The 20,491-nt window shown below is 65.4% G+C and overlaps 2 protein-coding genes across 2 annotated transcripts; both read left to right on the plus strand.

Moving 5' to 3' along the window:
• Positions 1 to 656: 656 nt before the first annotated feature.
• Positions 657 to 17,658, plus strand: ADSS1 (adenylosuccinate synthase 1). The gene is made up of 13 exons (XM_047735421.1): positions 657 to 930; positions 8,619 to 8,721; positions 10,745 to 10,807; positions 11,585 to 11,635; positions 12,178 to 12,244; positions 13,022 to 13,129; positions 13,229 to 13,310; positions 14,081 to 14,207; positions 14,357 to 14,511; positions 14,928 to 15,052; positions 15,843 to 15,940; positions 17,067 to 17,216; positions 17,294 to 17,658. The coding sequence occupies exons 1-13, from the start codon at positions 685 to 687 to the stop codon at positions 17,344 to 17,346; spliced, it is 1,428 nt and encodes a 475-aa protein (XP_047591377.1). The 5' UTR covers positions 657 to 684; the 3' UTR covers positions 17,347 to 17,658.
• A 759-nt stretch (positions 17,659 to 18,417) lies between these two features.
• On the plus strand, positions 18,418 to 19,819 carry LOC125103690 (translation initiation factor IF-2-like). The gene is made up of 2 exons (XM_047735422.1): positions 18,418 to 18,649; positions 18,819 to 19,819. Exons 1-2 carry the CDS (start codon positions 18,418 to 18,420, stop codon positions 19,817 to 19,819), a joined length of 1,233 nt encoding a protein of 410 aa, XP_047591378.1.
• The last annotated feature ends 672 nt before the right edge of the window (positions 19,820 to 20,491 follow it).

Raw genomic sequence — 20,491 nt, forward strand, 5'->3', positions numbered from 1 at the left:
ATCCCAGCGGGGCCAGCCATGTCCAAACCCGAGTCCACACGGGAGATTTGGGGGGCAGGGTGGGCCCCGCGGGAGCCCAGCAGACGTTGCAAATCCTCTCCAGAAGCCCAGACCCTCCAGAGGTGGGCCAGGAAAGGGTCCGCCGTGGGGCGTCGTGGAGCCTGCCAGCTGCTGCAGACCGGCATGTTGGTCCTGCCACTGCTCGTCGTCGTTGCTGGACACTGAGCCCGAGAGTGTGGGTGGGGGTGCTGGGGAGGGGACATGCTGTCCTCCCCCACCAGAGCGTGTGCGTCGGCAGACCGAGCTTCACCACAGGAAGGCGCCCCCTCCAAACCCCCAGCGGGGTGTGAGGTCGTGGCTCCCCCTCTCACCCTGAAGAGGGCCCCCCCCCCCAAGGTTTCTAAAACCCTGAGGTCCCGGGCCTGGTGAGGACCCAGGGGGGTGGGTACCCAGGTCCCGCCCCGGGACAGGGCCGCACAGGCGTCCCCATGAGTCCCCACGGGGGAACCTGGCCGTCTGTCCTTGTGCTCCGGGCTCCAGAAGTGGGTGCCCGCGGCCGCGGCTCCTCGGTGGTTGCTGGGCGGGCAGGGGCGGGACCCGGCAGCCTGGAGGTCACCAAGAGGCGCCACTGCACCAGCCTGGCCCGCCCCCGGCCCGCCCCCGGCCCCGGGCCGGCTCCTTTTAATGGCACAGCGGCGGGGCTCCCGTGGCCCAGTGCAGCCGAGGAGCCAGACCAACATGTCGGGGACCCGCGCCTCCAACGACCGGCCCCCAGGCTCGGGCGGCATCAAGCGTGGGAGGCTGCAGCAGGAGGTGGCGGCCACCGGCTCCCGGGTGACCGTGGTGCTGGGCGCGCAGTGGGGGGACGAGGGCAAAGGCAAGGTGGTGGACCTGCTGGCCACGGACGCCGACATCATCAGCCGCTGTCAGGTGCGGGCCCCCCCCCCCACCCAGCAAGCCCCCTCCTCCCCTTGGACCTGGGCCCTGTCCTCCGGCTCCCCGACCTAGACACGCCTCTTGGATGCCTCCCCTCCCTAGATGGCCTCGGAGGCCACCGGACCCTTCTACACGCACACACTCCCCTCCCCGCTCATTCCCCACGCTGCCTTCCCCACCCAGCCCCACCCCTCCAGGCCGTGCGCCAGGGCGGAACTATAAATGCCTGTGCTGAGCTGGGGACACCTGATCTCCAGGCAGTGGGGTGGGGTGCGCCATGGGTGTGCCACTGGGCCCTCCGGCGTGGGGGTGGGGTGGGGGCCCCAGCTCCTGGCTGGTCTGAGACACCCTCCCTCCTCACTGTCTGGGGCTGGTAAGGGGCTGACCACAGGGTGGCCCTGGGGGGCCAGCCAAGAGCAGACAGAGGCAGGGGCAGGACCATGGACTAAGACCAGATGGAAGACAGGCCAGGGGCAAGGAGGGTCCCCGGCCAGACTCGGGGCAGGGGGGTGGCCATGGCTGACTGGCCAGGGTGACCCAGTGTCTGCCAGTGCCACCAGGGAGGCCAGACATGGGCTCTGTACCCAAGGGCCCAGGGTGACCATGCCAGCTATGGGCTGTCTTCAGGGTTGCTCCCTGGGGCTACCACCCCTGTGCCAAGACTGAGAACTATGCTTGGCGCTGGGACTTAGAGCTCAGGGCACAGAGGGGGCCAGTTTTAAGGTGCATGTTTTGGCTGTGTGGGGTTTGGAGCCGTGCCCACAAACGCCGCCCCAGATGGGGAAGGAGCACCCCCTGAGCTCTTTGTCTGGTGTGGGGCTTCATTCCCAGCTCCTGCCAGGAAGGCTAGGGTGCGGGCCCACTCCCAGGAAAGGAAATGGGCCCCACGCTTGGCTCAGAGAACACGCTTGGCTCAGCCGCTCTCTGGGTCACTCCTGTCCCACACAGACAGTGGGTTCTGGAAGGTGCACCCCAGCCTGATAGACCTCCTACCCTTTCTGCCCCAAGCCAGGTGAGCAAGCCCCACCCCGGCCCAGACAGCCCCCAGGAGCCAGAGGCTGCTTGAGCCAGGAGCCCTTGTCCTGCTGGGCACATGGTGCCACCGCCCTCCATGTAACCTGCTGGCTCCAGTGAGCCTCCCAAGTCTGTCTGTGGCCCGTCTCCCTTCTGAAGAGCCCAGAGGGCTTTGCAGGCCATCCTGGCCGCAGAAATGGCTCTGGCGTGGGTCCTCCCTGCTCTGCCGCATGGGTCAGCAGGACAGGACCAGCCAAGCACAGAACAGGCGGGAGCCCCGTCACCTGACCTGGGGGCCCACGGGGCACCCTCGCCCCTAGCTGACTTCTCAGACTGAGATCAGATGCGTTGCTCTCTGCAGGAACCCCGGGTGACCTCACAGTGGGGACAACTGGGGGCTGTCCTGGGAGCCCAAGGTGCCTTCTTCCCTCTAGCCTCCAGACAGTGTGGTGGAGCAGGGACACGGAGGCCCAGAAAAGCTGAGGAATGAGAAGCAGCAGCCCACCCGGGCCCTCACGTGTGCCACCCACCCACGGAGACCGCACAGGCTGTCAGGGCATGTGCAGTGAGGGCCCCGCGCTGGCCCTGGGGAAGCTGCCATGACGCTCAATGTCACGGCTGTGGGAGCACAGAGCCAGACCCAGCCCTAACCCCAGGAGCGGGCAGCACACGGGAGCAGGGGGCAGGGGCTTCGGGAAGCGGGCAGGGGGCGTGTGCAGTGGGCACGAGTCCTCTCTGAGTGGCTGCCTGGAAGGGCTGAAACCGGCCAGCCCCAGTGACCAGAAGTGTCACCTGGCCTGTCACTTGGGCCCAGGGCTGTCCTGAGTGGCAGCCAGAGCCCCACTCCACGCAGCCTCTGCTGACCCTCACTGGCAGCCGCACCCCCATCCCCTCCCTGCTCCGACTCAGCACCTTTCTGAAGCCCTTCAGGGCCCTCAGCGGTCTAGAGCCAGGCCCACCTGCTCCCCCACAGCTGGTTTCTTCCCTGTCAGTCACGCGGGGCCTGTGCTCCGCACCCCGGGACTCCCCCACTGCCTTCCCGACTGTCCAGGGTCTCCGGCTTGGGTCTGTCCTGCTGTTTTCTGTGTCCTTTGCGGGGCAGCCTCCCCTTTTCACTGGAAAGATCGTGCACATCCCGCCTCCCTGCCATTCCCACAGGACCCCCAGCCGCCTTTTGTCCCACAGTCTGGACCTGTGGGGGCTGCTGTGGGGCACCTGGGGTCGGGGCATGGCAGGGAAGGCCTCCCTGGGCTTATGGCGGTGTAGGTTCCCTCTGGGCCATGTCACAGCGCCCCTGGGGACCGCTGCTGGCATCCCCATTCTCTACAGGGACTTGGGGCCGGCACACCGCCTGTGAGCTCTGCCCTCCCGTCTTAGGAGTCCGCACACCTCCCCTGGGCTCTGTCTTCTTCTTCCCTCCCGCTGCTCAACTCTGTCCCCGGCCTGGAGTCAGCCCAGGGCCCACATAGCCAGCTGCTCACGCCCAGCCCTTCCTCCATTTCCAAAGTTATTTTGTCCAGAAGGCTCTGGGCCACCCTGGCCAGGACTGCCACGGTTGGGATTTAAAATTCTCTCCTTTGCAACAGCAGCATCCATGGTACCGTGGTTCCATGGGTGACCATGTTCAGTACAAGGCTGCTGTGTTTCTCTTGGTTTTCACCACAGTCTACGTGCGATCACCCATCTGGGGGGCACACGTGTCCATACAGGTCACGCCCTGGGAAGGGCCAGCAACCTCCAGCTGCTGGTGGAGAGCTACGGTTCAGTACACGGTGGGCTCACTCTTTGAAGGGCCATGTCCTGCAGATAGTGGGGGCTCTGGGACCTCTCTCGCCACATGGATATCAGGAGATATCGAGCCTCACCTCGAAACTCCAGCTGGTCAGGGCCCTCCATGGGACAGGGGTTGGGAGAGCCTGTTGTCGCTTCCAGAAGCAGGCGTCCCTGCATGTCCGCGTCCTCTGATGCTTGGGGGTGGGGCACCCCCAGCTAACACAGCTCTTGGTGGCTGTGGAAGCGGCTGCAGTGGGCAGCTGTCACCTGCCTGGAGCCCCTGAGCTCTCCCTCCCACCCCCGTGCGGCGCTGAGCCCAGGGCCACTCTGCATGGGGTTGAGTGAGTGACCGCAGCGGGCAGCAGGTGAGGGAAGGACTGTGTAGGTGGGTGGACTTCAGGTCGGGTCCCCAGCGTCTCCACCCTGAGAGCAGGCCGCTTGCCGTGTGTCACCCAGGACCCAGACTCAGCCGGACCCCTACTGCTCCCGGGGCTGGCCAGGAGCAGCTGCTCCCCTCCCCTGTTCCCCTCCCCTGCTCTACTCCCTGCTCCCCTCCCCTGCTCAAACCAGGGCTGGGGATGGACGCGGGCAGACTAGCTGCTCCCTCTCCGAGAGCTGGACTGGGGAGGCCAGCGGGCTCTGTGGCTGCGGTGGGGGGGCGGGCAGGGCTGTCAGAGAAATGAGATCAAGAATGTTGGGGAGAGGGGGAGTCTGGAGCTCACGGGCCTGGAGCCCCTCGAAGCTGATGGGGCTGAGGGGTGCATCACGGGACAGATGACCAGGCTAGTGCCTCCCTGGGAATCAGGGCCGAGGGCGTGGTGGCCAAAGGAGCCGTCCAGAACAGTGTGGAGACGCGTGTTGTTGGGGGTCCAGGGAGAATGGGAGGGGTGGGGCCCCTGGCAGATCAGAGGTCAGCGGAAGGCTATCCACACTGACACCGACAGGGCACTCAGGACGAGGGCTGGTGAGCCGAGGCAGGAAGGGGACAGATGCTGGCGTGCAAGGGTACATGTGTGGGAGACAGGGGTTGCAGAATGTGCTCTGCAGGGAGCCCTGAGGAGACGTCGCAGCCCTGGGGAGTGGGGTGGGCGCCCCAGGGGCACCCTTGAGCCCCCCGCAGTCTGCCCACCCTGGGCACACTCGCTGCCCACCCCACCCCGTGGCCTCCGAGGAGGGGCGAGAGCCCCGACCAGCGAGTGGACCCTCTGAGCCGGCTAAGCTCACCCCTCACCTTCCTGAGGCCTGCGCCCATGGGTGCCTGACCGGACTTGGGGACCGAAGGCCTGCCCTTTGCACAGCCCCACCGCCTGCCCTGTTGCTGCAGGAGCAGGTCCCCCAGACTGCGAACGGCCCCCAGCAGATTCAGGGGCTCCACAGAAGGCAGCATAAAAGGGGGGCCGGGAAGATGACTCTCACAGGCTGTCTGTCCGCCAGATCTTGGGGCCCAGTGGGGACGTCAGAGCTGGCTCTCAGGGCTGCACAGGCCTCGAGGTGTCCAAGAGGGTGGCTTAGGCCGTGCGCTCTCGCTGCCAGGTGGGGACCAGAGAGGGGGTCTGCACTGTGGCTCCTGGCCACCACTCACACTGCCACAACGGGCCTTGTGTGTATCTCAGACTGGGCAGTCCCTGGGGAGGGCTCCCTGCGCCTGGGCCCCGCTTTCCCTGGTCCCAAGGAGAGTGAACCCGCTGGTCTTCTGCAGGGCCAGGAAGGTTTAGAGCTGCCCAGGTTTCTGAGTGGGCCTGCCTTGGCCTTGGTCCTGTTCCTGGGTCCAGGACTGAGAGCCCCCTTTTCTGCCTCCAGTGGGGCAGCTGGCTGGGGCTTCTGTAAGGTTTGGGCAGGGTGGCAGGAGTGGCTTCGGTGTCCGTGGTGGGTCCGGAGCTGGGCCTGACCCAAGGCTCTGCCACAGAGGGAGGACCTGGAGGCAGGCAGAGCCCTGGAGGGGCCACCCCGAGCCCTCCCTCTATGCCCAGCTCCCGCCTGACTTGGCCCATCCCCTGGGGTACAAAGGTAAGGGGAGGCCTGCTCCAGGGAGCCATGGGGCAGACGGTGAAACAGATCTGGGAGTCGCCCCAGGCTGCCCTGAGTTCCAGGACGGTCCTCGCTCACTCTCTCAGGGCACGGAGTGTGGAACCTCCAGAGCCTGCCCTTCTAGGCTGAGCCGCCCAAGAAGGAAAGGGGCCAGGCCAGGTCGGATGTTCACACCTGCTCTCACTGGGACAAGCTCCTGCCTCCATGTGGTTTTCCAAACTGGTCTGGAGCTGGGGCAGCTGCACCCCCAGCCCAAAGGCCCCCGGGGCCGGTCCTCTTTGGGCCGCAGGGGGCAGGTGGCAGTGGGGCTGAAGCCTAAGCAGGGCGCGTGGGGTGTTCCTGCCCCCATCTCACACCCTGCCCACATGCCACCTGGGGAAGGATGGACGGCAGTCTCTGGGACCATCACCCTGAACCTCAGCAGAGCTGCTGGGAGATGCTCCCCGCAGGTGAGCAGGCCCTGGGCTCAGCGTCCTGGGGTGAGCTCCTGCCCCCTGGGAGTGGACTGGGGTCTGAGGCCTGAGCCCTGCCGCTGGCCTGGGTCATCTGATGCCCACTGGGCCACAGTGGCCTGTGCTGTTCCTAGGTGCCCGTGTTTACCCCACACAGAGGTGGGGTGTGCCTCACAGTGCTTCTGGTCTCTGTGCATGTCCTCAGGCCAGCCGACATTGGCCCTGTGCACTGGGAGAGGAGGTGGTGGGAGGGGGGCTGTCCAGTCCAGCTGTGGCAGGTGCGAAGCCGCTATGGGAGGAAAGCATCGGCAGAGAGGCAGGGGTCCTGCGTCCCAGACCGCCTGGATCCTGCCCTGAACTCCCTTCTTTGGGACCCTAGGTCCCCCCATTTGCCAATGGAGACCACGCCCCCAGCACCCCTCGCACAAGATATGATTCTGGCTGGGGTGCCCATGTGAGGGGAGTCAGCGGACAGATGTTGAGGTGAGGGCAGAGCAGGGTAGGGGCGGGAGTCCGCCTCTGAGCCCACCACCTCCCCTGCCGTGTCTCCCCCACCCCATCTGCGTCCACCCTCTTCCTCTCCCCACCCCAGCCACCCCCCCGGGGTCCCTTCCCATATCTCCTCTCTGCGGCAGCCCATCATCTCACCTGCCACTACCATCTCCGTCCTGAGCCCCCGTGGCCCAGAGCTGCCTGTCCGCCCTTGCTCGTGGGGTGGCCCCCTGGGCTCCCAGGCCCCCACAGGCCTTTTTGTCCTTCCCGTCTACTCCCCGCAGCCCACCCGTATCTACCATCGTTCCCTCAGAGGCTGCGGTCAGTTCCCACAGCCAGTGACCTGGGAGCACCAGAGCAGCTTGGCTCCCACTGGTGACGGGGAGCTGGGAGGACACGGTCATAGTAGGGTGTCAAGTGCACGCCTGGACTGGGGGGACCCCAGGAGTCTGTCAGAGACGCCCTCCACGCCATGTCGGGGGCAGCGGGAGCAGACGCACCAGACTGTCCACGCGCACTCCAGACCCGCAGTGCTCGGGCGTCTGGGGCCCTCCGCGGACCCGGCTTCCAGCAGGAGCACCTGGGCAGCTGGCAGAGCTCACAGGGTGGAGACGGGGAGCAGGGGCTCTGTGGACACTGGGGAGACGCATTCAGACCCTAACCCCACTGCTTCACGTACCGAAGCCTGACGTGAGGTCCGGGAGCGAAAGCCACTGGGCCTGGGGTCTCTGCTGTCGCCCCTTGCTGTCCCCAAGCGCCCTGCCACCCCCCTGCCTGGGCTGTTTGGGTGGAGGAACTGGGAGATATAAATTTCATCCAGATTCTCTGGGAGGAACAGGTGCTCCCAGCTGGCAGATGGGGGGAGGTGGCCGCCGTCACTCAGCCCTGCCTGGAATGGGCAAGACCAAGGCCACCAAGAGCCTGCGGCCCAGGGCCCTCCTCTTCCAAGCAGGAGGACAGTGGGGTGTGGCAAGGACTGGGCCTTGGCCTGGAGGGGCCCAGTGGATAAGCCAGTGTCTCTGCGGGGAATTAGGACGGGAAGGTGGGGCTGGGCTGAGCACAGGGCATGGGCACAGGCCAGCATGCCTCCCCACCCAGGGGAGCCCCCAAGGGTCCTTTGCGGGACACTGGGGGGGCCCACCATGTCCTCTGTTGGTGGGAACAGCAGGCTGGGCACCCCTCCTGGGGCTGGATCTCCTTGGGCTCCCCCCAACCCCCTCAGCCAGCCCCAGGCCCCTATCAGCAAGAGTTCCACAAAGAAAGGACCCTGTCACCCGGGTGTCCCCCAGGACAGAGCTAGACTCAGAGCCGTGTTTTCCTTTTTATTCTTAGATGGCGGGCCCAGGTGGAGTGGCCCCTGCTCAGGGGGCTGGGGGTGCCGGCCTTGCGGCCAATGGCTACACCTGTCCCTCACCCCATCCCAGACAACGGTGTTGTCTAGCTCAACCTTTGCCGCCAGGGAGCTTGAGCTGTGGGGGCCTGGGTTTGTGCTTCCCAGAGAGGCTGGCCCCTAATTCCTGCATCAGAGGAGGGCCCTCCGGAGGGGCTCATAGAGGGGACCTGTGCCAAGCCAGCCTCCTCGGGGCATCAGCATGGGCCCATGGGATGGTCCTGGGCCAGGGGGTTAGGGGGCAGGGAGGGTGGGACCAGCCCGGGTCCCCTCCAAGCCAGTCCCCTGGCCGGGCCTCTGTGCCCCATCTGTGGCGTGGGCCGGTGACCCGGTGCACCCAGACGTGCATCAGAGCCAACCATGGCTCCAGAGCCCCAAGTCCAAGTGTGGACAGTGTCCCGCATGCCCTGGGGGACAGAACCACTGCCCTAAGCCACCTGTGTTCAGAGCTGGTCCAGAGCAAGGCTGGACAGGTCCTCCCGGGCAGGCCAAGCCCTGAGGCTCCTGCATACTCATCGGGGTTCTGTTCCCAGGGGGGCAACAACGCCGGGCACACCGTGGTGGTGGACGGCAGGGAGTATGACTTCCACCTGCTGCCCAGCGGCATCATCAACACCAAGGCCGTGTCCTTCATCGGTGAGTGCCGGCAACCCAGGGTCCCGCAAGCGTCGGCCGCACAGGCCGGGGAGTCATCCGGCCCAGGGTGCCCCTGCATGTGGGGCTGGACACAGCAGGAGAGCTGGGCTGGCGCACGGGCGGGGATCCTGTCCTGGGGGCCGCCCAGCCTGGGCCCAAGGGACCGAGGGCGGGAGGCCCCACAGAGCTGCGTGTGCGAGCTGTGTGCACGTATGGGAGTAATTGTGTGTGGGTGTGAGTCCGTGAGCAAGTGTGCTGTGTGGATAGGTGTGGGCAGGTGTGCAGGCAGGTGTGCAGGCAGATGTGTGTGTGTGTGCGTGCGTGCGCAAGCGTGAGCAGAGGCGGGACTCCTGCCGCACGGGCGGACGCCCAGCCTGCTGGCTCCCCTTGCCTCCCCCTCCCCACAGCACCCCTGCCCTGGCTGGGGCCTTCCCTGCCCTTCAGGGTCCCTCCAGCCTCTAGGACTGTGGAGTCTCCTACTCTCTCTGTCTCTGCCCCCTCTCCCCCTCCCTCCCTCCCCCCTCGGCTCTAGACGGAGCCTCCCTGGCCTAGAGCAGCCAACGCCAATCCAGATGCTCTCCTGCAGCGTCCAGGACACTTCCTCTGGCTCCTTCCGGGGCTGACCACGACCACCACGTGCCTTCTCTGTGCCCACCCCCTGTCCCAGGTTGGGAAGCCCAGTGAGGGCACAGGGCCGCCGAAGGGAGCGGAGTGTTGGCTGAGGGGCGGCATGCAGTCAGGCTGCTCAGGGGGACAGACCTGGGCCACCATGTGGGCAAGGACGGCACGGTGACACCGGGGATTCACCCAGAGTGGGGCTCGGGGGGAGGCTCTCCTGCAGCCTTCTCCTGGCCCAGCCTCATGCACTGGGCCCTGTGCCCAAGTTGGTGGGAAGCGAGGCCAGGGAGGCCCTACTTGGAGCTGGGGTGAGTCAGGGTCAGCAGCCGGAGCCCAGGCTGTGCGGTCGGGGGAGCATCGCAGGAGTGCCCGGCAGCGTGCTCAGCAGGGGGCGAACGTGCCCAAACTCAGCTGCCCCTCGGCTTACGACACTCCCTGGGCCCCTGCCACGTGGCCACTTCAGGACGCCCTGGCATTTAGGTGACCTTTTGTACTTGGTGTGGCTTGCACAGTCTGAGCCACTGCCATCTGGACCCACATCCTGTCTCCCTTGGCGGAGCCTACGCCGCCACCGGCAGCCCTCGTGGGGACCGGGGAGGCGGGGCAGGGGGAGGGCTCCTCCTGGGAAGACAGCAGGTGGCCCGGCTGGCTGCCTTCGGTCTAAGAGAAAAGGGACAGCATTTCGCTTCGGCCTGGACCCCACGCCAACATGCTGTGTGACCTGGGGCCAGTCGCCTTCTCTCTCTGGGCCTCAGTCCGCGCCTGTGAACAATGTCCACGGATGGCATTTCAGCGTCCCAAGGAGGAAAGGCTCGGCTCCCCAGAGTCCTGCTCGGGCCGGGAAGGGTCTTTCACACCATTTTCACACCACTCGAGTGAACCGTCCCAGCTCTCTGAGGCTTCCATGCTGTTGAAGTTCAGCACGGTTCCGCTCCGGGGCTCGGTCCGCACTCCTGGCAGTGCTCTCCACCGTTCGCCTGGACGCCCCCGCGCTCGGGCTCTGCACCTGCGTCTGTTGCTTTGGTCTCGCCGCTTCTCCTGCTGCGACACACACCTTATAACCCACCAGCTCAGCCGCTCCGACACGCAGAGCTTGGTGCCATGAAACTCACTCACTCTGCCCGTCTCCAGAACTTTCCGTTTCCCCAGCCTGAAACTGTCCCCATTCAACACTAACCCTGTCCCCCTCCCCAGCCCCTGGCATCACCCTTCCTGTCCCTGTGAATCGGACTCCTCTAGGGACCCCCATGAGTGGAATCACACAGGGTCTCATTCCTTTGGATCTGCCTGGGTCACTCGGCACAGTGCCCTCAAGGTCCGTCCGTGTTGTGGCAGGCAGCAGAATCCCCTTCAATGTAGGCTGCCACGGCTGCCGTGCGACTCAGTGCCCTGTGCTGTGTTGCAGGCAACGGGGTGGTCGTCCACTTACCCGGCTTGTTCGAAGAAGCAGAAAAAAATGAGAAGAAAGGTAAGTCTGAGTCCACGCACACGCACCCTGGCCTGGGCCCGTCCCCAGCAGTGCGGTGGCCAGCGCCTCCTGCGGGGGTTCTTGGGGGGTGGGGGATCTCTTTCCCCAGCTCAGCAGCCCCACCCGCCTCCTGCTGGCTGGGCCTGTGCAAAACCTGGGTCTGCACTCGGGACGCAAGGCCTGAAGTACGGCCGTGGGCCTCAGTGTTTATGGGGAGTTTTCATGACTCTGGGGACGGGGCATCTGGAGGATCCCACTCAGGAAGTCTGGAAGGGGCCCTGGGACCTAGAATTTGATGAAGCTTCCCAGGACACCCGATGTCCGGCCAGGCTGGGGGACCACTGGGCCAACCACGCCTACAGGGAAAGATGTGGTTCCTGGGGGTTCCTGGGGCCAGGAGGCAGGCAGTGACCAAGGCTACCGGCCAGGGTGTCTGGGCAAGCTGCCCCCTGGGAGGACTGTCTAGAGGGGGCAGCCCAGAGACCCTGATGGGGTCCGAGGAGGAAGCAGGGCTGGGCCTCCGGGCTTGAGTTCCAGACAGGAGAGGGAAGAGAAAATGGGAACCCGATCCTGGGCCTGAGCGCCAGGAAGTGCCAGGACAGAGGTCCCGCAGGGGGCTGGGGGTGAGACTCCTGGCCCTCAGCGGGTAGAGGGGCCATGAGGGGAGGGCACACCCACATGATCTTTGTGGACTCTTGCCCTGGGTGGGAGCTGGGCCGGCTGCCCAGCCTTGGCCAAGCTGCCCTGGACGGCTGACCACCTGCCGTGTGACCACAGGGCTGAAGGACTGGGACAAGAGGCTCGTCATCTCCGACCGCGCGCACCTCGGTGAGCACCAGCACTGCCGCCTGCCATGGGAACAGCCGCCCTGCGGTGGCCCCTCCCCCGCACACTGAGCCCGTGTAGCCCCATAGGGCCTTCTCCGAGAACTGCCAAGTAGGCAGGGGGTTGGAATCACGGTCCCCATTGGCAGATGGGAAAACTGAGGCCCAAAAGAACTCCTGGTCACATGTGAGCATGCGTTGGGCAGAGGCAGATTCTACTGTGTCCCCCCCCTTTTTTTTTTTAAGATTTTATTTATTTATTTGACAGAGAGAGAGATCACAAGCAGGCAGAGAGGCAGGCAGAGAGAGAGAGAGGAGGAAGCAGGTTCCCCGCCGAGCAGAGAGCCCAATGCAGGGCTCGATCCCAGGACCCTGAGATCACGACCTGAGTCAAAGGCAGAGGCTTAACCCACTGAGCCACCCAGGCGCCCCTAGTGTGTCCCCTTTCAAACTGGACCACCTGTCCCAGGCAGCCTGGGCACGGGCAGAGGAGCCCCATAACCCGGTGTCTGTCTCTCACCTGGGCCCTCTCACCGGGCCGCGCAGTGTTTGACTTTCACCAGGCCGTCGACGGGCTGCAGGAAGCACAACGGCAGGCCCGGGAGGGCAAGAGGTGAGTATCTCCAGGGGCTCCTCTGGTCTCGGTGGCTGGCTCTGGGAGCTCTGCAGTGTGCCAGCTGGGGGGACAGGGTCCCCTTGAAGCCACCACAACCATAGACACCCAGCACAGCCCGACCCCATACACAGGCCCCCCACGCACACACAGCTGTGACTGTGTCCTCCGAAGGTATTTATGAGAATGTGCAGGGCGCTGGTTCTCCAGCCAGGACAGGGTGAAGCCAGGGGCGTCCTGCCCCACCACACTCACTGGCCACCTGTGTGCACGCACACCCACGTGTGTGCACGCTCAGACCACACACACACTCATAGCCACATGTGCCAGGTGGAAGCTGAGTGGGCTGTTCACTGAGCCCGGGGCGAGGGCGGTGGCCGCCAGTGGGCACAAGGTGGACACGGCCAGTGCGCCCAGCCCCTGGGGAAGCAGCGGCTGTCAGACCCGGACGGCAGCATCCTCTGTGCCCGGCCAGGGGGAAGCTGGGGCCCAGAGCAGGCAAGACATCAGAGAGCCAAGGCATGGAAGGTGGGGAGGGCTACGCCTGGCCCAGGACCCCTGTGGGGGCCCCAGCCCCCAGATTCCTGAGGGACAGTGGAGGGGGCAGTGGGCTTTCACAGCTGTCCCAGACTGCAGGTGCTGCCCTGGGGACCGTCCCTCCCAGCTCAACCCTTGTTTATAACAGGGATGCTGCCTGGCACCCTGAGCGCCCGGGTCCTCCAGGCCCCAGCAGGCCGTGGGACCGGCCCCGCAGGCTCACGGCCACCTGTCTTTCAGTATCGGCACCACCAGGAAGGGCATCGGACCCGCCTACTCTTCCAAGGCCGCCCGCATGGGCCTCCGTGTCTGTGACCTCCTGTCGGACTTCGATGAATTTTCCGCCAGGTACCAGCGCCCCACGCAGCCTGAGGGGGGACTGCGGCTGGAGCTGCGGGCGCGGACACCAGGCGGGGCGCGGGGTCGCAGTCACTGTTGCCCCCGCAGATTCAAGAACCTGGCCCGCCAGCACCAGTCCATGTTCCCCAGCCTAGAAGTGGACGTCGAAGGGCAACTCAAAAGGCTCAAGGTAGAGCCGAGGCCCCGCGCGGCGGGCGGACCCGTAGTGCGGGGGTAAGGGGGGGCGGTGCGGGGGGACCTCGGCTGGAGCCTGGTGGGGGAGGGAGCGCTGGGGTCTGGGGGGAGTGGCGTGGCGCAGGAACAGGACAGTGGTGGGGGTGGGGCCGGGGAGTGGCGGGCTCGCCCCACAGAGGCACAGCTCTGCGGTCAGACGCCCGTGGAACGGGCAGGGACATACTGTCGCAGGTACTGCTGTGGGGTGGCTGGCCCTCTCGGGGACCACAGGCCTCCTGTGCAAACCCAGGCCACTGAGGGCAGAAGGGTCCCCCCCGCCGGAGGCCAGGGGACCAGGGGACATTTCTCAGGACATTCTGGGGAAAGACACTGTCCCTGTCCTATTTGGGGTAGCGGATAGAGGTGGCCTTGCTGACACAGAGCAGCAGCACAGGGTGAGGAGAACACAAAGCCCTCCCTCAGTTTAATCCCCTCTTTGAAGGCATGTCTCCCCATACAGTCACCTTCTGAGCTGCTGGGGGTCAGGACTTCAACAGATGAACCGTGGACGGAGTTGGGGGTAGGGGACACTTCAGCCCATGGCTGCAGGAGGAGGCCACTGTGAGCCTCGCAGACAGGACCCAGACGGGCGGGGGGTTGGGGGCCATTCCACATCTCGGGACAGACTTGCAGGGCAAGCCCCTTTCGGGAAAGGAATGCCCTAGAACTTCAGGCTGTCCGGAGAGGCCTGGCCCCCGCCCCCAGCCTCCTCTGCCTGCCCCACAGGGCTTTGCTGAACGGATCCGACCCATGGTGCGAGACGGCGTCTACTTTATGTACGAGGCGCTCCATGGCACCCCAAAAAAAATCCTCGTGGAAGGTGCCAATGCAGCCCTCCTTGATATTGACTTCGGTAGGTCCCCAGCCTGGCTGATCTCAATGAAACCCCCTTTCCTGCCTGCTGGGGACCAGGCTGGCCACTGCCCTCTGCCAAGCCGGAGCCCGCGGCCAGCATCGTCTGCAGGGGTGGCAGGCAGCCCCTGACCCGGCTCTGTCTTGCAGGGACCTACCCCTTTGTGACGTCCTCCAACTGCACCGTGGGAGGCGTGTGCACGGGCCTGGGCATCCCCCCACAGAACATAGGCGAGGTCTATGGCGTGGTGAAGGCCTACACCACACGCGTGGGCATTGGGGCCTTCCCCACCGAGCAGATCAATGTGAGTCTCCATCCCAGCAGGATCACAGCAGGGGGACACAGAGCCATGCGGGTGCCCAGGGTTGGGGTGTGCAGAGACACACAGGGCAAGTGTGGAGGCAGGCGGGCACAGGTGCGCGCGAGGTGGCGCGTTCCAACAGCCCTGCACCACGCCAGCTCCCGGGGACCCACTTTCCCCAGGAAGCACCGCAGGCAAGCCGCAAGCCTCGCGGCCCCTCAGAGCACCCCAGGTGGTGCGGCTCAGGGGCCCTCTCGGGAGGCATCGAGGGCCCAAGGCTCTGGTCCTGAGCAGGGTCATGTAAGGCCAGTGTGGGAAGGAGGGGAGAGGAAGGGGAGGCAGCGGAGGGAAGCAGTGAGCTCAGAAGCGAGGCGCAGACGCCCCCTCCACGCGGCCGTGGACCTGCTCTGCTGTCGCAGGAAATAGGAGACCTGCTACAGAGCCGCGGCCACGAGTGGGGGGCGAGCACGGGCAGGAAGAGACGCTGCGGGTGGCTCGACCTGATGGTTCTCAGACACGCGCACATGGTCAACGGCTTCACCGCGTAAGCAGCCCTTCCCACACGTGCGATGTCGGGTGCTGGCCAGACCCCCCACCCCGCGGCAGGGCCACAACGGCGGGCGACACACAAGCAGGCCATCAGCTCCTGAGCTTGAGCAGGGAAGGGGGCGGCCCGAGGGCATCCTGGCACCCGGAGGTTAAGGTCGACCGTCTAGAGAGGGAGTCTGAGCCTGGCACCAAGGGCCTCCACCGTGGCGCTCGGGGACAGGACACCTTCTCCGGGGAGCCCGGCCAGGCCTGACTGTCAAGAACTCTGTTAGATCTGCTGGTGTGTGGGGCTGGGCAGTGGGAGGGCAACACTGTCCCCACACTGGGGCCAAGTGGCGAAGAGGCTGCACTCTCAGCACTGAGGTGCCTGCCGCGGCTGCCACAGAGCAGAGGACCGGGGTGGCCACCGCGGGCACAGGAAGCACAGAGAGACCCACCCACAAGGGCCCGCGAGGGAGAAAGGAGAGGGAAGGCGGAAGCGGGGGGCCTGAGCCAGAAAGAACGATGGCTCCACACAGTCCCTGGGTGTCCCTGGGGCTGCTGGCCACGGAGGAGCGCTGAGACCCCACACGCGGCCCTGTCAGAGGGCCGCCAGGGCCATGGGAACGGGGTCCCATGGGGGCGCCCAAGGGGAGGAGACCTCAGCCAGACAGAAGCCATGCCCCCAAGCCCGGCCTCGTGTTTCTGGGCTCACGGCGTCTACACTCGCTGGCGACTGTCAGTAGAGGGGACACGCAGGTGTGCAGGCTTCTGCAGTGCGGCTCCATCTGCTGGCTTGGGGACAGGCTGGCCTTGACAAAACTAGACATCCTGGACGCCCTGGACGAGGTGAAGGTCGGCGTCTCATACAAGCTGAACGGAAAAAGGATCCCCTACTTCCCAGGTACGGGGAGGTGGTGGCTTTTCTGTCTGTTGCATGGGAAGAGGAGAAGGGGTGAGTCTGCAGACTGGGGGGGGCGGGGGGGCCAGTGGGAGCCAGCCCCGCTCACTCCAGACCCCGGGGACACTTAGGCACTGCCGAGGCCCAGCTCCTGGGCGCCCTGGAAGCTCCCTGGGCGGGCATGGACTGCTTTGTGCAAACGTAAAGATGACTGTCTTACCAAAGAAAACACGGTTTTCAGTTATTTAAGACCTAATGGTTTTCTGTTACCGTGCACCCCTTCTTTTAGAAAGCACAAAGGCGAATGTTTTCTTGGACAGTTCCCATTCTGACTGCACTCCCCCTAGCAACCCTCTCTCCTCTGAGCACATGTGTGGACCCCCCAGTCCTCTTGGCCTGCGTCCCGACCCTTCTGACCCCTGACCTTGGAGAAGGCACAGCAAGGTTCTGGTGTGAGCCCAGAGATCCAGGGCCCTGGGGAGCGTGCAAGGAAGACCCTGCGATAGACAACATGTTCCGGCACCTTCCATCAGTGAGGGATGGCTGGCATCTACTGTGTCGTGGGCTGGGAGCCACAGACTGGCAGCTGGAGCAGGGTCCTTGCCCTGGGAACAGGACAGAGATCTTTCAGGATCCCTTCATGCTTCAGGACCCTTTACTTTCCAAGTTGCAGGGAGGGGGGCGCCTGGCGGGGCTCAGTCTGTTAAGCATCTCTTGATTTTGGCTTGGGGCATGATCTTGGGATTGTGAGATCAAGCCCCGAGTCAGGCTCTGTGCTCAGGGCAGAGCCTGCTGGAGATTCTCTTCCTCTGCCCCAGCCCCTTGCACGCTTTCTCTAAATAAATGGGTAAATAAAATCTGAAAAAGAAAAGAATTTCCAAGTGGGGTCCATGGAATTCCTCAGCTGAGTCACCTGTGGGCGTTCTAGCAGACCCCTTATCAAGTGCATGTGCAGGGTGGTCTGGAAGGGGTGCAGCCCATGGTCCGAGGACCATTCCCCCCCCCCAACAGCAAACAGGGCCACATGCCTTCCCCCGGCTAACCACTGTGGCAAGCAGGCCCCCCAGTGGACGACCGGAGCACCAGCACCTTAGGAAGTGGGTCACCTCCCCGCCCTCTGTCTCCCCAGCGAACCAGGAGATACTGCAGAAGGTTGAAGTTGAGTACGAGACGCTGCCTGGGTGGAAGGCGGACACCACGGGTGCCAGGAAGTGGGAGGACCTGCCCCCGCAGGCCCAGAACTACGTGCGGTTCGTGGAGAATCACGTTGGAGTGGCAGGTGGGTGCCCGTGTCCCAGCCACCGCCCTGCCCTCTGCCCCCCACCTCCGGGGCTGAGCAACCCTGTTCCCTTCCAGTGAAATGGGTTGGTGTTGGCAAATCAAGGGACTCGATGATCCAGCTGTTTTAGACAGACACAGCGCTGGCCCAGCAGTCCCCAGCGGTCCTGTCCCACCTTGACAGCCAGAGTCAGCGCCCGGAAAGAAGTAGGAAAATTATTTTCTGTACTTTTATATTCCTCGCTAAGCCTTCAGCTCAGCCACAGGTTTCTACAGTGATCCCAACATCTGACAGCCAGCGTCATGTCCATTTTTTCTTTTTAAATCCTGCTACTGAAAATGAGCAGAAGCACTCCAGAGAACTCTGACGGCATATTAATAGTCACATGGTTGTATGGCCGGCTGGAGCCACTGAGTAATAAACACACCCAGTAGCCACTGAATGGTGGTGTCAGTCTGTGTCTGCTTCTGACTGTCCTTTCGTTTTGACTTTACTGGGGACAGTGGTCTGGGTGACGCACGTTTCTGGGATCACAAAGCCAAACTGTTTGGTTGCTCAGACGGGAACGGGCCCAGGTAGGCGAGACCACGGGCATTCAGTGTGTCCCAAAAGGGAACCATTACAGAAATGCCCCCCTTGAACTCTAAGCCCCGTGCCAGGGCCGGGGGCAGCCCCCAGCAGCCCCTCTCCGCCTCGGCTGCGCACACCTGCCCTCATCCCTCTGGAGGCCACTGGACTGAATAAGCGACTTGAGTGGCCACAGCTGCACGAGCTTACTGTGTTCTCCACTAGAAGCTGAGTGACCTCCTTGAACAACTCTTCCAGGTCTGGGTAAATTTAGAAAAATAACCGCCCCTTCACTATCAGTTGGGAGAGGAAAGGAACTAGATGGGGGGAACCCATCTAATTCAGGGTTAAATCCCAGCCTCGTAACCCTGACACTGTCATTCGGGCTCCAGGAAATGGGTGGAGGGCCCACAGGGCTTTCTTCCCAGGCAGCACACAGGTCCAGGGGCTCCAGTCCGGCGAGTGGTCAGCATCTCCCTGACCACGTGACAGGACCTGTACAGCGCAGGCTCCATCCGGAAAGTCCCGGGACTTCGCGCACCAGCCAACCGCTCCAAGCAGTGCCCGCAACAGTCGTGAGTGACTTCCGAGGAGCGACAACCAGTTCCTCTGGGCTGCCAGTCAGCGAGGAGCAATGCTACTGGGAGGCGGGGGCGGGAGGCACCAGCAGAAACTGTTTTCCGAGAATCACTTCCTTCCACGGTATGTCGAGAGGGACGGGAGGACAGCCCCGAGGCAGGTGTCGGATCTTCAGGAAAGAGAGGTCGTCCCCTCCGCTGCATGGGACCCCACACGGCCCTCTGCAGAGCCGCTGCGTGGCCGCGTCCTGCCACAGCACAGGTGCACGCCTCTGACCGAGAACCAGAGTAGGCATTTTTCAGAATTAAACTGTTCATTCCGTGTAAAAACTCCCAGCGCGGCTTTGCAAGGTTCCCTGCAATTTAAGTTAGCTGCAGAAAGGCTTCCAACGCTCTACCTCGCAGGGGCTGCTGAATCCCGCTGGAAGACGGATTGTTGATTCTCTTCTACCTCTAGACAATCTTGACGGGGCGGCCTCGGGCAGCGTCCCCGCGGGTCCGCAGCGCTGTACAGGCCGCCTTCCCGGGACAAGGATTCTTCGCTGGCACCGACCTCCTCACTCTCGCGGCCCCTTCTCGGGCACCAGGTGTGCCCAGGGCTGGAGAGATGATAAGGCGCCGTCTCGGCGGCACCGAGGGGCTCGAGCGGTCTCCCTCGGCGCCCGAGGCAAGGACAAGCGGGCGGTGGACGCGGGCGGCTCCGCTCCCCCAAGCACTCTGCACTCTGCACGCGGCCGGCCCCCCAACGGCCTTCAGCGGCCACCAGCCACGCCGCCGCTCGCGCCGGCCACAGCACACGGACGCGTCCACAAACCGGCAGTCGGACGGCGGCCTTCGTCACAGCCCAACCCGGAGCCCGCCCGGGCGCCCGCCGGCCGGGGACAGCCGGTCCACGCGCACCCCGGACCGCTCGCCCCGAAGGAGCCGCCGCGCGGGTCTGGACTTGGCGCGGGAAGCGGCCGCGCGCTGCGGGACCGGAGAGCAGAGCCGCGTCTCTCGCGGCGCCCGCACATGCGTTCGCAGGCCGGGGGGGAGCGGGCGCCGTCCCCGCGGCGTCAGCGAGTGTCCGCCGGGCAGGGGTACGGCTGCACCGAGGAAGCTGCGCCCCCGCTTCCGCGGCCCGGGCTCGTCCCGCCGCACGGCCGGCTCCGCACAACCCTGCGGCCCCGAGGAGACCTCCCCGCCCGCCGGGAGGGACGCGCCGCCGCCGCACCGGGAAACGGGAAGCGAGCCCGCCCCCGTCTGAGGAGCGTCAGCCCTGAGGCCGCGCCGTCCGGGCTCCCCGTGAGCACCGACCCCGGCCCGTTCTCCCGCGTCCCTCCCCGCTGTGCCACCCGTCCCAGGCGCCGCGCGACCCCGGCCCCAGAGCGCGGCAGGGCCTGGCCGTCCTTGCAGGCTGGGCCGGGGCCCCCGCGGCCGCCGCGGTCCGAGCTGCACGGAAGATCCTCGGGCTGCTGACCCGCGCCTTCCCGGCACGGAGCTGCGGGGCCGCCTCCCGCCTCCGTCCCGCAGGTTCAGGCCGCGGCCGCGCCTGCGCTCCCTCCCGAGGCTGCGCAACAGCCGCACCGGCCCCGCGCGCTGCAGCTCCACTCTAGGGACCTGCGGGACGGAGGTCGCCGGGGGCGCTCGCGAGGGGGCCGGGGCGGCAGCGGGCGGACACGAGGCCGGCCGGGTCCCCGACGCCCCTCAGCCCCGCCTGGCGCGCGCGGACACACAGCCGCCGGAGCACGTGCCGAGCCCCGCACGGCCGCAGCCCACACCCCTGCCGGTCCCCGCACGGCGGCCCCGCACGGTCGCCCCACACCGGCCCGGGGCCGCGCCGCCCTCCCGCCGGCCGGAAGGGACGTGACGCCGCGGAACCGCGGTAGTGACGCGCGGCCACTTCCGGGAGGCCCTTCCACGAAAACAAGGAAACGCGAATCGTCCTCCAACGCCGGTGACAAACAAGGGACTGTACCAGTTCCAACAGGGGTGTAGGGACCGCGGCCCCGCACAAGCTGAGCCATCCGCCCCCGCCCCCACGGGCCCACAGCCAGGTCCGGGTCGCGCTCGGCCTATCCCGCGGCGCATCTCCCACAAGGCCCGCCCCCGGCGCGCCGGTTCCGCCTCCAAGCTACGCTCGGCCTATCC

Source organism: Lutra lutra, chromosome 7, assembly GCF_902655055.1.
Source record: "Lutra lutra chromosome 7, mLutLut1.2, whole genome shotgun sequence".
NCBI classification, from domain to species: domain Eukaryota; kingdom Metazoa; phylum Chordata; class Mammalia; order Carnivora; family Mustelidae; genus Lutra; species Lutra lutra.

What these genes read in the sequence shown, in the direction of transcription:
- ADSS1 (XM_047735421.1), top strand. Translation starts at nt 685, where the DNA reads ATGGCACAGCGGCGGGGCTCCCGTGGCCCAGTGCAGCCGAGGAGCCAG. An exon ending in CTCCGACCGCGCGCACCTCG is followed by an intron (nt 11,636 to 12,177) that starts GTGAGCACCAGC and finishes CGGGCCGCGCAG; the next exon opens with TGTTTGACTTTCACCAGGCC. An exon ending in ATGGTCAACGGCTTCACCGC is followed by an intron (nt 15,053 to 15,842) that starts GTAAGCAGCCCT and finishes GCTTGGGGACAG; the next exon opens with GCTGGCCTTGACAAAACTAG.
- LOC125103690 (XM_047735422.1), top strand. Translation starts at nt 18,418, where the DNA reads ATGCTACTGGGAGGCGGGGGCGGGAGGCACCAGCAGAAACTGTTTTCC. An exon ending in GCCTCTGACCGAGAACCAGA is followed by an intron (nt 18,650 to 18,818) that starts GTAGGCATTTTT and finishes TTCTACCTCTAG; the next exon opens with ACAATCTTGACGGGGCGGCC.